The 18,539-nt window shown below is 36.5% G+C and overlaps 1 protein-coding gene across 5 annotated transcripts in view; it reads right to left on the bottom strand.

The window, feature by feature from the left end:
- Positions 1-18,539, bottom strand: part of FOCAD (focadhesin) — a 315,881-nt gene that overhangs the window by 17,866 nt on the left and 279,476 nt on the right. For all 5 annotated transcript variants that reach the window (XM_017949827.3, XM_021927475.2, XM_031654276.1 and 2 more), the window contains 2 exons: positions 4,760-4,888; positions 2,842-2,957 (listed from right to left, as the gene is read on the bottom strand). In XM_017949827.3, coding sequence (XP_017805316.2) covers positions 2,842-2,957; positions 4,760-4,888 — 245 coding nt within the window. The remainder of the gene's footprint in view (positions 1-2,841; positions 2,958-4,759; positions 4,889-18,539) is intronic.

Raw genomic sequence — 18,539 nt, 5'->3', positions numbered from 1 at the left:
TTCCTCCCCTCTTCATTTTCCCACAGCTTCATGGTCCAATGGGCCACCAATGCATGTAATTTTGGCTGCTGCAGTTACTTCTGATCCAGGGTGAATCATGTGTTTATATGGATTTGCCAACCCATCTGTGAACTACTCAGCTTAAACCTTGGATGTTTTCTGTGATGGGAATAAAATGCTACTTCTGAAAGTACATGACAGTTACTTTTCAGTTTTAAAAGGTCACATTCTCTGGCAAGAAAAGCTCTAGAAGATGAAAGGCTCATCTGCTGAAAATCAACTAAACAGAGCATCTGATACTATTAATTTCTTCTTTTGAGAAAAATAAGGAAGTAATAAGGAGAAGTGACATGCTGGGACCATATATGACCAAAGTAAAACCACCAGCTGAGCAAGTAGAACTGCCCAGGCACCTTAGAGTTCACGAGAGCCAAGAAAGGGCATGTCAGTAACAGCTCTGTTATGCGACAGACTTTAACCAAGTGGGCTTCGAAAATTCTTAGGAATATAAGCATGCTACTAAAGGGGCAGCAAGTCTAAAATAAGTGATCTAAACATAAAATCTGGCAAAATAAGCGATCTAAAAAGTAAAATCTGGCAAAAACTTTTTTTGTGTGCTATTTTTTTTTTTCAAGATAACACACAAAAGTAGGGGAGGGACAGAAGAACAATGTTTTCTGCAAATTTCTAAAAAGATCGGTGTAGTTGCATGAGTTTTCTCAAGACCTCATTCTAAACAATATGCCATCTCAGATCATTTTATATTTAAGAAAATGAATTCACAAACTTAATTGTTAATTAACCAAGATAACAATAAAGGCAAATAATCAAAGACAAATGCACAGAGTAGCACAGATCTAAAAGATAAAGGGTAAGTAAAATTTAGGAAAATTTTGGAGGCCAACCCAACAGGCTGGAAATGGGTCTGATTCAAAAGGAAGAAGGAGTGAATAGAACAGGGCTTTGAAGTCAGATAGATACAGCTCTCTCATTTATTAGCTAGGCAAACTTTCCTTTGACCTCCATTTGCCTCAGTTTATAAGTCTGTTAAAATGGAAATAATAAAATGTATCTCTCAGACATGAAACAAGACAGACATACAAAAATTCATATCATATAAAATTCCATTCTAAAGCATTTCTAAAATTGATATGAAATGTATATATAATTTATATAAAATTATAAGAATAAAGGTTGTTTCAGAAAGGCAATGGTACAGATAGAAAGCAGATTGGTGGTGGCTTGGGTCTGAAGCTGGGAGTGGGGATTGACTACAAACAAGCACAATGGAACTTGTCAGGTGATGGAAATATTCTTGGTGACGATTGAAAAACCTATAAAGGTACTCAAATTCATCACATTTTATACTTTAAAACAGCCATATTTTAGGCTATATCAATTATAACTCAACAAAGCTATTTAAAAATTATTCTGTCAGGCTGTAGAGAAATTAGGTCTGATTTCTGTAATTACTGAGTGCTTGCAGCTACCAGGTACACCGCAAGGGCTCAGTAAGTGGCAGGCACCTGGGAGCCACTTGGAGCAGACAGGTGGAGTGAAGTTAATACCTGACAGAAAAATGTAGACCTTGATAGCATCCACCTTCAATTAAAGACAGTGAGGAGGAGTAGGAAAGGTTTAAAAAAACAAAAACAGGCCTAGCGTGGTGGCTCACACCTGTAATCCCAGCACTTTGGGAGGCTGAGGTGGGCAGATCACTTGAGGTCATGAGTTCGAGACCAGACTTGCCAAATTGTTGAAACCCCGTCTCTACTAAAAATACAAAAATTAGATGGGCGTGGTGGCACACACCTATAGTGTCAGCTACTTGGGAGGCTGAGGCACAAAAATCACTTGAACCCAGGAGGCAGAGCCTGCAGTGATCAGAGATTGTGCCACTGCATTCCAGCCTGGGCCATGGAGCAAGAAACTGTCTCAAAAACAACAACAACAACAAAAACAGAAACAGTGCTGAACAGGGACAAAGGCCAAGAGACTGAGGAAATGATAAGAGGGCTTTGCACTATTCTCAAACAATTAAAGCCTCCTAGGACAGAAGAACAGGCCAGATTACGGAGACAATTAAAAGATGACAGCATTTAACTTATATCAACTGGTAAACCTCTAAAGAATCATGGAATATGCTTTTCTGTTCTAGTTTGAAACCTAATCAAAATTATACATCTTTACTAACTTCACATCTTAAAATCTCTTGCCCTATTATTCCTATCTGTCCTTGGTCTATACGTGAAAGGTGCTAGCCCCTCTATCACAAACACCAGACTGGGTCATTTCTTTCTCAACGCTTTGCTCAAGCTAAACAGCCTAGTAGAGATCTTTTATTCTCTCCACCTACACTCTCCCACCTACATCCCCTGGTCCCCTTGATGCGACACCTAACCGAATCATGGCTTGGTTAGTTTAATTGCTGCCTCCTCTGGGAAAAGGGAAGGATAATACATGGATGAGTCAAGTACATATGGATTTCCTTTCTCTTAATATGTACTGAAATAATTACATATACTATATAATAAAATAAACATAAGTACAAATAATTCCACAACTTTCTAGCTATATGATCTTGAGAAATGAACTTTAATACCTCTGATCATTTTCCACTTTTTGTAATAAATGGTAGCTAAGCATGAATAGTAATGGCTATGGCAGGGTTCTGAACTATATAATTTTCCAGTATGTAGGCCAGCTACTATCAAACCCTCAATTTTTGTTAAGATCTCATCTGTCTCCTCTTGACTTTGAGAACACACACCCAAATGAACGTTAATCTCCTCCTAAAGAACGATATCTTCCTGTTGGCCAAGACCCTTAGTTACTACATACACTCAGACTGTGGATCAGTGGTGGCGTCACCCACAAGCCCAATAGTGCAGCTGCATTCTGGGATGACTGTGCCTGGGTCACCATAATTTCAAGGCACAGTTGCTGAATCTCTTCACCTGAAAGGCAAGAAAGGAAAAGAATCTGAATAGATAGTTACTTTCCTGACTCATTTTCAGGCTTTAATATCTCAAATCAAAGCATCTGCTTATGTGACTTCTGCAGGTAACAGAACTTCAGTAAACCAGAAGAGATATTTCAAGAGACTTGTTAATTATGAGGCAAAATAACGTATCCAAAGGCATCACAGTCCCAAGTCTTGGAACTAGCAAGAGCCTGGAACTAGATAGGGGAATTTCTCTTACGATATCCAGAGGAACCTACACACTCAAACACTATCTAAAATATGAGAATATTCTAGCTAGTAATCTCTTGATCTCTGTTTTTCCCTTCTCTCCATCTCATATGCAGACCATGAAGAAATATATCAAGGTGAGGAATGGCTTAAAGATACAGTCACATTCTCTAGTCATCGAGCCTTTCTAGTAGTAAGATTCCAGTCAGCACCTTATTTTCCTTCCTTTTTCTAAGGACTTAACTGAAACACAAACATTTCAATATAGCACACAAAAGAAGGAGAGGGACAGAGGAACACGTTTTTCAAATGAAATCTCTGGAAACCCAGTATGGTGATATTAAATCTTACATAGAGATTAGGTTTATATGAAAGCATTTAAGTGAAAAATTGTACATAGTCAAAATTATCTTTATCTCTGAAACTGCACATAAATTACAGTATACAAGTTGTTTTATATATCATATGTTTTGCATATCATATGAACTCTACTATAAATGATAGAGCACTCATGCCAGGCACACACACAAACACACATAATTTTACAACACTGTTTAAATTGCTCTTCATCCCCTCATTCTTATTTTATTTTTATTTTTCGAGTTAGGGTGGGGAAAAAGTACATTAAATTATATTTGCATGTGTAACCCTATTCTGTATAAAATAGGTTGCTGTGGATGAACTCAAGGTGTTGAGGTGTGCACTCTGTTTGCTTCTCACCACAAAATAACTGTAGTAAGCAGAATAATGGTACCCAATAATGTCCATATCCTGATACCTGGAACCTGTGAATACACTACCTTATATGGCAAAGAAACTTTGCAGATGTGATTAAGGTTAAGTATCTTAAGATGGAGAGATTATCCTGGATTATTTAAGTGTGCCTATTAATCACATGAGTCCTTAAAGGAGGAAAACCTTTCCTGGCTACACAGAACCAGAAAGATGATGGTGTGAGAAGACCTTAGCCCTCCATTGCTTGCCTTGAAAATGGGGAAAGGGGGCCACAAGTCAAAAATGTGGGCAGCTTCTAGAAGCTAGAAAAGAAAATGAATCCTCCCCTAGAACCTCTAGAAAGAAATTCTAATTTGCTGATACCTTGATCTTAGTCTGGTGAGAAACATGTTGGACTTCTGGCCTATAGACTTGTAAAGATAATAAATTTGTATTGTTTCAAGCCACTGTGGTAATTTGTTACAGCAGCAACAGAAAATTAATACAGCATCCCACATGGTACTTCTCGAAACCTATGGCTCTGGAAATGTAGTTTGATAACCACAAAGCCAAGCTTAATGGAACCTGTACCACATTCCCAGTGATGTGCAAACCTCAGTCAAGCATTGATTTTGGCAGGTGTATCTGGCCTGTGTCTTTAGACCTCTTCTTCCTCACCCTCAGGGGCTCAATGACTGAGTGAAAGTAAACCAACCATCCCATCCAACATGACAAACCTCAAGATCTGAAAAGTCTATCCAGTCACTACACATTGTGACACAGAATCTGTTTTTCCATTCAGGTCAAATACTAAAATCAAAGTCTGAAGACTTAAAAACACATGATATTTACCAAAATTTAGCCTCATAAGTGGAGAGAGAAGTGCAGCCCAGTTCACAGGAGGATATTGGTAGCTTTCTCCAACAGTTGCTATGGGTTTCATCACTAATTTAAGAAGAGAAGGAGGGACAGATTCAGGACCTATAACAGAAACGGAAAAATAACAGTAAAACACCTGCATACCATCATGGAAGTGGAAAATGCCAACAATTCCTTCCTTCCTTCTAGCATCAAAGGATCTGATATTACATCTTCAATGTTGATCAACCCTTCAATTCTGTGCTCTTAATTTCAACTCCATTCGCCAGAAAACCTTGCTCCCTCTGTTCTTCTCTTTTTAAAAAAAGTTTCTAAATTTTTCATTGATATATAATAACTGTATATATTTATGGGGTACAGAGTGATATTTTCATACATATGTGCAATGAATAAATCAGGATAAATAGCATATCCATCACCTCCAATATTTATCATTTCTTTATGTTGAAACATTCAACATCCTCTTTTCCAGCTCTTTGGAAATAACAATTATTGTTAACTATAGTCACCCTACAGTACTTTAGAACACCAGAACTTATTCCCTGTATATGAACTTATTCCTCATTTTGTTTCCTTTAACCAGTCTCTCATTATTGCCCCATCCTCCTTCTCTTCCTAACCTCTAGTAACCACTATTCTATACTCTCTACCTCTATATAAGATGAACTTTCTTTGGCATCGCGTATGAGATCAACATTTTTAGCTTCCACATATGTGATATTTATCTTTTTGTGGCTGGTTTGTTTCACTTAACGTGAGTTCTCCAGGTGGCCATAAATGACACGATTTCATTCTTTTACTTGTCTACAGTCTTTCCTTTTTGACTGGATAAAAATTTTCCACATTGCTACTTAGCTGTCCTCTGCACACTCTCGTCTTTTTATCTAGTTCTCAAAATTAAGTAACTTCTTTTACATTATTACCTCATTGCTCACTAACACCTCAATCTACTTCCAGCAGAGATAATAAGGATTGCTCACTCAGGTACATTCCCTTCTATGGACTATGGATTACCTAGTCTATGTAGTCCTAGACTGCATTCTGTAACATGGGAGTCTCTAGTTTTTCTGCTTCCCAGCCTGTGCCATGGTGACTGTTCTAGAAGTGAGCATCTAAGGGCTGTGTAACAGCTAGTCCATCAGTTAACCAGCTGCCTACGACATAGTATCATTACTTTAATATCACATTCCTTTTTAAGGTAGTGTGTATAGGGTAATCAGAAATTGAAAAACAGATAGTGGAGCATTTCTGAGTGGAAACATATAGTGTAATTAGGAATGGAATAGCCATTAAGGGCCATGTAAACGTGAAGCTATGAGGAGGTCAGAAATAGTATAACACATCAAAATGTAGAAGACCAAGGAGGAGCAAAAGCAGCAGGATCAACATTGGCAGCAGAAAGGAAATTAGCATCAGCAGAGAGAGAAGCAGAATCAACAAAGGAAAAGCAGAGGTAGGAAAAGGAAAAGCACAGGCAGGATCATCCAAAAAGCACCTGAATCAGAAGATGATGAAAAGGGGGGAATCAGAGTGGAAGTAGAGTCAACAAAGGAAAAACAGCTTCAGAAAGGAGAAGCATAGGAAGAAGGAGAAGCAGAGGCAAAATCATCAGAAAAAGTAGCAGAATCAGTAGATGCTGAAAGATGGGAGAAGCAGATGTGGAGCCAGAGTTAGCAAAAGCGAAAACAGCAGCAGAAAAGAGAAGCACAGGAAAAAGGAGAAGCAGAGGCCAAATTAGCAGATGCTAAAATGGGGAAGCAAGAGTCAGAAAAAGAAAAAAAAGGGGAATAAGAGAGGAAGTAGAGAAAAAAAAAAAAAAACAGCTGCAGAAAGGAGAAACATGGGAAAAAGGAGAAGCAGAGCCCACATCAGCAGATGCTGAAAGAAGAGGGAAGCAGAACAGGGCAAAGTCAGCAGAAGGTAAAATAGCTGCAGAAAGGAGAAGCACAGGAACAAAGAGAATCAGAGGCCACATTAGCAGATGCTGAAAGAAGAGGGTATCAGAACAGGGCAAAGTCAGCAGAAGGTAAAATAGCTGCAGGAAGGAGAAACACAGGAACAAGGAGAAGCAGAGGTAAAATCAGCACGTGGAAAAGTTGGAAGAATAGGGTAGAGTCAACAGAAGGAAAAACACCTGCAAAAAGGAGAAACATAGGGTAAAGGAGAAGCTATGTGGAATCAGCAGAAAAAGTAACAGAATTATCAGAAGTTGAAAAAGAGAAACCGAAGCAAAATGAATAGATACTCAAAAAGCAGGCAGAGAAAGAAAAATGAAAAACAGCAGAAAGAAGTATAGGAGAAAAGAGAAGCACATGCTGAATTAGCAGGAAAAGCAGAGTAACCAGAAACTGAAAAAGACAGGGTAGAGGGAGAATCAACAAAAGGAAAAAAGAGCAGCTAAAAAAGGAGTAGCATAAAAAAAAGAGAAGCATATAAAAATGGGCAAAGAACTTAGACATTTTCCCAAAGATGATATACAAATGTCCAACAAGCATATGAAGACAATCAATATCACTAATCAGAAGGCAAAAAAACCAAACCAAATCGAAACCACAGTGAGATATCAGCCCATACCTATTAGAATGGCTATAAAAACAATAGCAACAAAAACACCAGAAAATAAAAAGTGTTGGCAAGGATATGGAGATATCTGAACCCTTATGTACACTTGGTAGGATTATAAAATGGTGTGACCACTATATAAAACATTATGGCAGTTCCTTAAAAAATTACACATTATTTTATATAAATATAAAATTATAACTAGAACTACCATATAATCCAACAACCTCACTTTTGGGTATATATCCCAAAGAAATTGAAAGCAAGATCTTGAAGAGATATTGCAAACCCATGTTCATAGCAGCATTATTCACAATAGCCAAGTGGTAAAAGCAATCCAAATGTCCACTGATGAAAGAATAAATAAACAAAATGCAGTATATACATAACAAGAATATTATTCAATCTTATAAAGAAAGAAAATCATGTTAGATGCTATAGCATGGATGAATCTTAAGGCCATTACATTAAATTAGTCATTCACACACAAAAAACGTATGATTCCATTTATGTGAAGTATCTAAAGAAGACAAATTCATAGAAAAAGAAAATAGAATGGTGGTTACCAGGGGCTAGGGAGAAGCGTGGGAGAAAGGGAGTTATTGTTTAATGGCTAGAGTTTCAGTTTTCTAAGATGAAAAGTTCTGGAGATCTGTTTCATAACAATATGAATATACATTCACATTAACACTACTGAATGGAGAAATTCCATCTCTACTAAAAATACAAAAAATTAGCCGGGCATGGTGGCGCATGCCTGTAATCCCAGCTACTCAGGAGGCTGAGGCAGGAGAATTGCTTGAACCCGGGAGGTGGAGGTTGTGGTGAGCCAAGATTGCACCATTGTTCTCCAGCCTGAGCAACAAGAGCAAAACTCTGTGCCCCACAAAAAATTTAAAAAAAAAAAAAATGGTTAAGAGGGTAAATTTTATGTTATGGACTTATCACTACAATTTTTTAAAAAAGAAGATGTATATTCAGAAATAGCAGCATAATAGGTAGAGATTTAAAAAGTAGAAGCAGAAGTGGCGGTGGAGTATTTTTTTAATTTTTGATTTTGTGAGAACACAGTAGGTGTACATATTGATGGGGCACACGAAATATTTTGATATAGGCATGCAATGTGTAATAATCACTTTATGGAGGAAAGGCAGAGTCTTTTTTGTTTTCCTTTTTTTGACTTCTGGTGTTCAAGGAACTCTACAGCAGACACTAGCTAATCACTGGCTAAAATAATAGAGCCTTCAAAGACAAAGAATACAGACAGGCTTTACAATTTTGAGAAGTCACTGAACATAGCCCACAGCAAGAAACAAAAACAAACAATGAGGAAAAGAAAGACTCTAATACTCCAAGTTACCCTGTTATAATATGCAAAATGTTCATTTTTCAAAGTTCTGAAGCTGGATGGCGGTGATAGTTGCTTAATTAATGTTTAATGTCACATTAATGCTTAATGTCATAAAATTGTATATTTAAAAATTAAATTTTATGTTATATATTTTACCATTTTTTTAATTCTTGGAATTAAACTGAATTTTAACATTCAAAAAAAGTCCAGTTTTCAAAAAAATATGGAGCATAAAATGAAACAAGGAAGCTTTGTCAATTCACAGAAGAAATTAATAGAAAATGTCCCAGAGGAGGCAAAGACATTGGACTTACTAGACAAAGACTTGAAATCAACTCTCTTAAATATATTCAGCTAAAGAAAATTATGGACAAAGAACTAAAAGAAACCAGGAGAACACTACAAGAAAAGAAAAAAGAGAATATCAAAAAGAGTTCTTTTTTAAAAGAACCAAACAAATTATAGAGCTCTATACTCTAAAAAGTACAGTAACTGCAATGAAAAACTCACTAGAGGGATTAAATAGCAGACTTGAGCAGGCAAAAGAATCAGCTCACATAAAGATATGTCAACTGAAATCACTCAGTCTACAGAGAGGAAAGAAAGATGAAAAGTATGAACAGAGCCTAAGGATACATCAAGCATACCAAGGTATGCATAACCGGAATCCCAGAAGGATAGGAGAGAAAGGGGCAGAATGAATATTTGAAAAGTAATGGCCGAAAACTTCTCCAATTTAATGAAAAAGACACAAATCCATACATTTAAGAAGCTCAACAAAGTCTAAGAAAGATAAAAGCAAAGAGATCCACACTAAGACATACTGTGGTCAAATTTTCAAAAGACAAAGACAGAAAATCTTGAAAGCAGCAAAGAGAAGTGATTCATCACATACAAGTGATTCCCAATAAGATTAACAGCTCATTTCTCATCAGAAACCATGGAGTCCAGTAAGGAACAGGATAACACTTTTTACTGAAAGAAAAAAAAAACTGTCATCAAAAAATGCTGCATCCAACAAAACTATAATTCAAGTATTAGGGAGAAATTAAGATATATACAGAAAAACAAAGCTGAGGGAGTTTGTTATCCATAGACATGCCCTACAAGAAATGTTAATGGGAGTCCTTAAGGCCAAAATGAAAGGACACTACATAGTAATCTAGACAATAATTTGAAGCTATACAAAGAAATAAAGAATTCTGGTAAAGGTAATTACATAGGTAAATATAAAAGCCATTACTGGCCGGGCGCGGTGGCTCAAGCCTGTAATCCCAGCACTTTGGGAGGCCGAGACGGGCGGATCACAAGGTCAGGAGATCGAGACCATCCTGGCTAACATGGTGAAACCCCGTCTCTACCAAAAAATACAAAAAACTAGCCGGGCGAGGTGGGGGGCGCCTGTAGTCCCAGCTACTCGGGAGGCTGAGGCAGGAGAATGGCGTAAACCTGGGAGGCGGAGCTTGCAGTGAGCTGAGATCCGGCCACTGCACTCCAGCCTGGGCAACAGAGCGAGACTCCGACAAAAAAAAAAAAAAAAAAAAAGCCATTACTATTATACTTTTGTTTTATAACTCCCCTTTTCACTTACTATGTAACTTAAAAGGCAAATGCATAAAACAATGATTATAAATCTACATTAATGGGCACATATGTATATACATGTAATTTGGGACAATAACAACATAAAGGGGAGAAATAGAACTTCATAGGAGCAGAATATTTGTATGTTGTTGATGCTCAGTTGGAATCAATTCAAGCTAGATTAATCAAGAAAATTGGCTAGCCATAAGTAGAAAGCTGAAACTGGATCCTTTCCTTACTCCTTATACAAAAATTAATTCAAGATGGATTAGAGACTTAAATGTTAGACCTAATACCATAAAAACCCTAGAAGAAAACCTAGGTAATACCATTCAGGACATAGGCATGGGCAAGGACTTCATGTCTAAAACACCAAAAGCAACTGCAACAAAAGCCAAAATTGACAAATGGGATCTAATTAAACTAAAGAGCTTCTGCACAGCAAAAGAAACTACCATCAGAGTGAACAGGCAACCTACAGAATGGGAGAACATTTTTGCAACCTAATCCTCGGACAAAGGGCTAACATCTAGAACCTACAAAGAACTCAAACAAATTTACAAGAAAAAAACAAACAACCCCATCAAAAAGTGGGCAAAGGATATGAACAGACAATTCTCAAAAGAAGATATTCATACAGCCAACAGACACATGAAAAAATGCTCATCATCACTGGCCATCAGAGAAATGCAAATCAAAACCACAATGAGATACCATCTCACACCAGTTAGAATGGCAATCATTAAGAAGTCAGGAAACAACAGGTGCTGGAGAGATGTGGAGAAACAGGAACACTTTTACACTGTTGGTGGGACTGTAAACTAGTTCAACCATTGTGGAAGACAGTATGGTGATTCCTCAAGGATCTAGAACTAGAAATACCATTTGACCCAGCAGTCCCATTACTGGGTATATACCCAAAGGATTATAAATCATGCTGCTATAAAGACACATGCACACGTATGTTCATTGTGGCACTATTCACAACAGCAAAGACTTGGACTCAACCCAAATGTCCATCAGTGACAGACTGGATTAAGAAAATGTGGCACATATACACCATGGAATACTATGCAGCCATAAAAAAAGGATGAGTTTGTGTCCTTTGTAGGGACATGGATGCAGCTGGAAACCATCATTCTCAGCAAACCATCACAAGAACAGAAAACCAAACACCGCCATGTTCTCACTCATAGGTGGGAATTGAACAATGAGATCACTTGGATACAGGAAGGGGAATATCACACACCGGGGCCCATTGTGGGGAGGGGGGAGGGATAGCCTTAGGAGATATACCTAATGTAAATGATGAGTTAATGGGTGCAGCACAGCAACATGGCACATGTATACATATGTAACAAACCTGCATGTTGTGCACATGTACCCTATAACTTAAAGTATAATTTTAAAAATATGGGAGATGAAAAATATCCACATTCCGTCATTTGTACTAATATAAACTGATTAAATTCTAATGTGTTCAGAAAAAAAGTAATAAGTTTTCTTTGTTTAGCTAATATTTAGAATTAAATTTTCATGGATGTAGTAACTTTAGCAAAATGAAAAGTGTAAGACCTACACCTGGGAGATTTTACGAACATTTAATATGCACTATTGAGTTGACTTAAATACATTCTTAGTACAAATTTATTCTTTAATGTAGCATTCAAAATGTTTTATACAAAAGTACATAGTAAGTCAAAGAAGTTATTTTGGTAGAAACGAAAATACAAAAGCTTATTTGCTCCCTCTGCTGGAGAGATGGGTGTTAATTTAAAGAGACATAATTTTAAGCTCTAGAAAGCAGTGTGTATGTTTTATTTCTTTAACTCAAGAAGTGGCTTAGTAAGCAAATGTAATGGCATCTACAAAGGCAGAAATGAGGCACATTTTAAATTTACTTGGTACTATTCTATTTCAAAAGACTAAAATAAAACGATGTGCTTTTGGAAAATGTTAAATTGAGAATAAAGATTTAAATGTTTGTTTCTAAAGCTTACTTTAGTGTCTATTGCATGGTTTCTCTTTCTAGAGCAACCTGTCTATTTATAAAGATGGAATAAGTGTTTTCTGTTTTTTTTTTTTTTTGTAACTGATGATATGGGCTCTTGAGTACTGTATTTTTATACTATCGATACTCAAGCAATAAAACAACAACAGATCTTGCCAAAAAAAAAAAAAAGGAAGAAATTTAACAATTATAAACACATACAAATCAAACAATAGAGCCCCCAAATACATAAACACTGACAGAATTGAAAGGAGAAATAGCTAGCTCTACAGTAATGATTGGAGGCTTCAATACTCTACCTTCAATAATAGATAGAATATTTAGACATATGATTAATAAGGATATAAAGGATCCTTATTAATCAACAGTGTAAACCAGAGAGATCTAGCTGGCATAGCTAGAACAGTTCCACTCAACACCATCAGAATACACACTTATTTCAAGAGCACATGGAACATTCTCTAAGACTTACCACATGTCAGACCACAAAACAAGTCTCAATAAATTTTAAAAGATTAAAACCATACAAAGTATTTTCATAAACACAATGCAATAGAAATCAAGAACAGATTTCCAAAAAAAAAAAAAAAAAAAACTGGAAAATTCACAAATAAATGGAAAGTAAAAAGGATATTCTTAAATGACCAACAGATTAAAGAAGAAATCACAGGGAAATTATAAAATACTTTGAGACAAATGAAAATAAAAATAAAAATACCAAAATTTATGGAATTGCACAAATACAGTGTACTGGAAGAGATCTATAGCAATAAATGCCTGTTTTAAAAGGGCATTTTTTTAAAAAAGTAGAAATAATTATAATCAATATCCCCAACTTTATGCCTCAAAGAACTTGAAAAAGAAGAGCAAATATACCCAAAGGTAGAGGAAGGAAATAATAAAGTTTAGAGTGGAAATAATTAAGTATAGAACAAGAAAACAGGCTGGGCACAGTGGCTCATGCCTGTAATCCCAACACTTTGGGAGGCCACGGTGGGCAGATCACCTGACACCAGGAGTTCGAGACCAGCCTGGACAGCATGGTAAAACCCCATCTCTACTAAAAATACAAAAATTAGCCAGGCATGGTGGCAGACACCTGTAATCCCAGCTACTCAGGAGGCTGAGGCAGGAGAATCACTTGAACCAGGAGGCGAAGGTTGGAGTGAGCTGAGATCACGCCACTGCAATCCAGTCTGGGCAACAGAGCAATACTCCATCTCTCAAAAAAAAGAAAAAAAAAAAAAAAAAAAAAAGAATAAGAAAACAATACAAACAACAGAACCAAAAACTGGAACTTAGAAAAGATAAACAAAATTGGCAAACTGTTAGCTAGACTAAGAAAAAAACATTAGAGAACATGCAAATAAAATCAGAAATGAATATGGAAACATTTATATGGACCTTGCAGAAATAAAAAGGATTGTAAGAGAATTCTATGAAAAACTGTATGCCAACAGACTAGATAATCTAGATTAAATCGAAAAATTCCTAGAAGCACAAAAATTATCAAAACTGAGTCAGGAATACATAGAAAGTTTAACAGACCTATAGCAAATAAAGAGATTGTATCAGCAATCAAAAATTTCTCAACAAAGAAAAGTTCAAGACCAGAAGGTTTCATTGGTGAATTCTCCCAGAAACTTAAAGAATTAACATCAATCTTTCTCAATTTCCTTAAAAAAATAGGAGGAGTATTTCCTAACTTATTCTAAGAGATCAGCATTATCCTGATATCAAAGACATCATAAAAAAGGAAAACCAGAGACTGATACATATTATGAATATAGATGCAAAAACTCTCAACACTAGCAAACAGAATCCAACAGCATATTAAAAGGATTATACACTATGATCAAACACGATTTATCCCAGAAATGCAAAGGTTGTTCAACATAAGAAAATCAATCAGGGTAATATTTAACATTAATAATACAAAGGAAAAAAGCCCACATGACTACTTCAACTGATGCAGAAAAAGCATTGACAAACACCCTTTTCTAATAAAAAACACTCAAAATACTATCTTAACATGATAAAGAAAAATTGTGAAAAACTCACAGTTAAATCATACTCAATGGTGAAAACCTGAAAGCTTTTTCTCTACAATCAAGAATAAGACAGGATTCCCAGTTTCACCACTTTGTACTGGATGTTCTAACCGGAGCAATTAGACAAGAAAAAGAAAAGGCATTCATATTGGAAAGGAAGAGATAAAACTATACTTGCAAATGATAGGATTCTATATAAAGGAAATCCCAAAGAATGTTTTTAAAAACTAATAGAGTTAATAAAGGAATTCAATAAAGTTGCAGGGTATAAGACCAACACACAAAAATTAGTTGTGTTTGTACATTCTGGCAGTGAATAATCTGAAAAAGAAATTAAGAAACCATTCCACTTGCAATAGCACTCAAAAGAATGAAATACCTGGGCATAAATTCAACCAAGGGGAAAGACTTATACACCAAAATGTATAGAACATGCTAAAGAGATTAAAGTAGCCCTAAATAAATAGAAAGACATCTTGTGTTCACGGATTTGAATACTGAATATTCTAAAACTATAATACTACCCAAAGTGATCCATAGATTCAATGCAATCCCCATCAAAATTCCAAGAGTCCTTTTCACTGAAATGAAAAAGCCAATCCTAGAATTCATGTGGAATTGCAAGGGGCCCCAAATAGCTAAAAAAAAATCTTGAAAAAAGAAAAATGTGGAGAACTCATGCACACTAATCTTACTATACAGCTATAGTAATCAAAACAGTGTGGTATTAGTACATATAAAGACAGACTTATAGAACAGTGTATGGGTTTATTTCTGGACTCTAGAGAGTAGAAATTACGTATATATTTATACCCAATGGATTTTTGACAAGGGTGCCAAGATCCTTCAATGGGGAAAAGAATGATTTCTTCAATAAATGGTGCTGAGACAACTAGATACTCACATGTGAAAGAAGGAAGTTAGGTCCCTACCTGACACTAAACATGAAAATTAACTCAAAATGGGTTAACAGCTTAAATATAAGGACTAAACCAATCAAACTCCTAGAAGAAAACACAGGGGGTTAAATCTTCGACCTTGGATTTGGCAATGGATTCACAGAAATTACACTAAAAACCTGAGCAACAAAAGAAAAGCAGATAAATTGGACTCTGTTGAAGTCAAAAATTTTTTTCATTAAAGGGTATTATCAAGTAAATGAAAGACAATCTATAGAATGGGAGAATTTGCAAATTATAAATAAGGGTCTATTTTCAGAATACACAAAGAACTCTTACTACTCAACAACAGGTAATTTATTTTTCAAAAATATAGGCAAAGGACTTGAACAGACAATTCTCCAAGAAGATATACAAATGGCTAATAAGTAAATGAAAAGATACTTAACATTATTAGTCATTAGGGAAATGCAAACCCAAATCACATGAGATACCACTTCACAGCCAATTAGTTGGCAACCATAATAATAATGGAAAACAAGTGTTGGCAAGAACATGGAGAAACTGGAACCCTCCTATATTGCTTGCAAGAATGTAACACAGGGCGGCCACAGTGGAAAAACAGTTTGGTAGTTCCTCAAAAAGTTAAGCAGAATTACCATACAACCCAGTAATTCCCCTTCTTGCTATATACACACCAAGAGAATTGAAAAAGGTGTTCCACCCAAAACTTGTACACAAATATTCATAACAGCATCACTTGCAATAGCCAAAAGGTAGAAACAACCCAAATGTCCATAAACTGATGCATAAGTAAAATGTGGCATACCCATGTAATGGTATTTTTATTCAGTTATAAAAAGGAATGAAGTACTGATACTTGCTACAACAAGAATGAACCTTGAAAACATTATACCAAGTGAAAGAAACCAATCATAAAGGCCACATACTGTATGGTTCCATTTAAATGACATTTAAAGGAAAGGAAAATACACAGAGACAGAAAGCAAATTATTGGTTGCTAGGGTCTTGGAGAAATGGGAAATGGGGAACAACTGTTCAACGGGCTTAATGTTTCCTTCTGGGGTAATGAAAACATTCTGGAAATAGTCGTGATGGCACCACAATATTGTAAATGCACTAAATGCCACTGAAAACTTTCAAACGGTTAAAATGGCATGTTGTATGTATTTTATCACCAAAAAAGCATAAGAAGCTTAGAAAGGGATGGATGAGTCTTTAGAAGAAAAAAACAGAAACCACAAGAGAAACTGATACCACGCAGCCCCTGAAAAAGAGAAAAAGAGAGATACAGTCTCAGTGCCTGATATCTTTCTGTTCTTGATACTCCCAAAAACAAAGTTTCTGTCCTTGGATTTCTGTGAAACCTAGGAATCCTTGCAATAAGTATTTTTGAGTTAGTTGAAGTACGAGTCATTGCTTTCTGGAATAAAAAGTACCCTAACACAACTGCTACATAGACATTGGCCCTGTCACTCCATCGAAACTGCCCTTGCTAAGATTTCTAATGGTCATCTAAATGCCTAATTCAAGGGTATTTTCTCAGTCTTTCTTTCCATACTTTTCCATATAAAAGAGTACCATGCCCTCATTCCTGAAATAACTGCTTCCTTAAGCTTCTGTGTTCTTCCTCTGTGAAAGTTCATCTACTTTCATAGTTTCAAATTTTACTTATATGTTGAGGAATATAAATCCATACTTCTAATCCAGGCCTTTCTCCAATATTGTAGACTTATTTCCCACCTGCACCTTCTCAAAAATCAGCACATTTCCTTAGGCTACCCACTAACCTGCTCCCTCCTGCCAAAAGGTAGGTAAAACTAGCAGTGTGCCATCCAGTGATGCTTCTCTCCCCTCCAACAAACGCTCTTTCACGTTTTAAAAATGTTGATGCTCTGGCTCATGCCTATAATCCCAGCACTTTGGAAGGCCGAGGAGGATGGATCACAAGGTCAAGAGATCAAGACCATCCTGGCCAACATGGTGAAAGCCCGTCTCTACTAAAAATACAAAAATTAGCTGGGTGTGGTGGCATGCATCTGTAGTCCCAGCTACTTGGGAGGCTGAGGCAGAAGAATCGCTTGAACCCAGGAGGGGGAGGTTGCGGCGAGCCAAGATCATGCCACTGCACTCCAGCCTGGCAACAGAGCAAGACTCTGTCTCAAAAAAAAAAAAAAAAAAAGTTGATGCTCAACACACCTGCCACTCTTCTCTGCTATGCTACCAGTAATTGGTGTTTTAGTTGTGTTCCATCTTGAGATGTAATATTGGGAGTTGAATAAATATTATTAGAGAGTTAATCATTGCTATTAGTATTATTTTTTCTTTTTTGAGACAGAGTCTCGCTCTGTCATCCAGGCTGAAGTACACTAGCACTATCATGGCTCAATGTAACCTCCGCCACCCAGGCTCAAGCGATTCTCCTGCCTCAGCCTCCCGAGTAGCTGGGACTACAGGTGTGCACCACTACACCTGGCTAATTTTTTGTGTTTTCTGTACAGATGGGGTTTCACCATGTTGGCCAGGCTGGTCTCGAACTCCTGATCTTAGGTGATCCGCCTGCCTCAGCCTCCCAAAGTGCTGGGATTACAGGCATGAACCACCGCACCAGGCCAACCATTGCTATTATAAGGAAAAAAAAAATTCTGACAAATAAAGTAAATGCATTTATAAACACATTCATTCATTCAACTATTTACTGAGTATCTATCTATTAGGTATCAGGCACTGACTCCAACAGTGGAGGCAGTGTTGAACAAGACAGTATAGGTCCCTATGCTCGTGGAGCTTATATTCTAATATGAGAACAAACAAGGCAAAATCAGGTGTAATAAATTATGTGATAAAAAATGCTATGATAGGAGTTAACTGGTTGTCTATTCACATAACTCCATGCTGATTACACATATGCGCTAAGTATCTCTACACAACATTGGCTGCAGATAGAAGTCTTTTATTTCACATTAAAAAAACCCACAAAAATTAAGTTGCTTTTTGGGGTCTTTTTGGCACATGATTCATAGAAATAGTTTGATAAACTGGCAGACATTATAGTAAATATCTATGCAAGAATTACATCTCTCCATTTAAGAACAATGTATCCAATTCTGTACTGGAAATCATTAATTCATAAATACAGTTCTACTTAAAAAAAACTCTCAGAGATTGAGTATTTTCAAAATTACATAAAAATTTTTTTCCAGGTACTTTGAGAGAATCCACTACAAAGACTTTGGAGTTTCCAGAGGATCTAGGGAAACAGGAAACGCATCCA

The sequence above is a fragment of the Papio anubis genome, chromosome 13 (assembly GCF_008728515.1).
Source record: "Papio anubis isolate 15944 chromosome 13, Panubis1.0, whole genome shotgun sequence".
NCBI classification, from domain to species: Eukaryota; Metazoa; Chordata; class Mammalia; order Primates; family Cercopithecidae; genus Papio; species Papio anubis.
Note: the sequence above shows the minus strand (reverse complement) of the source record. Positions and strands in the feature narration are given on the sequence as shown.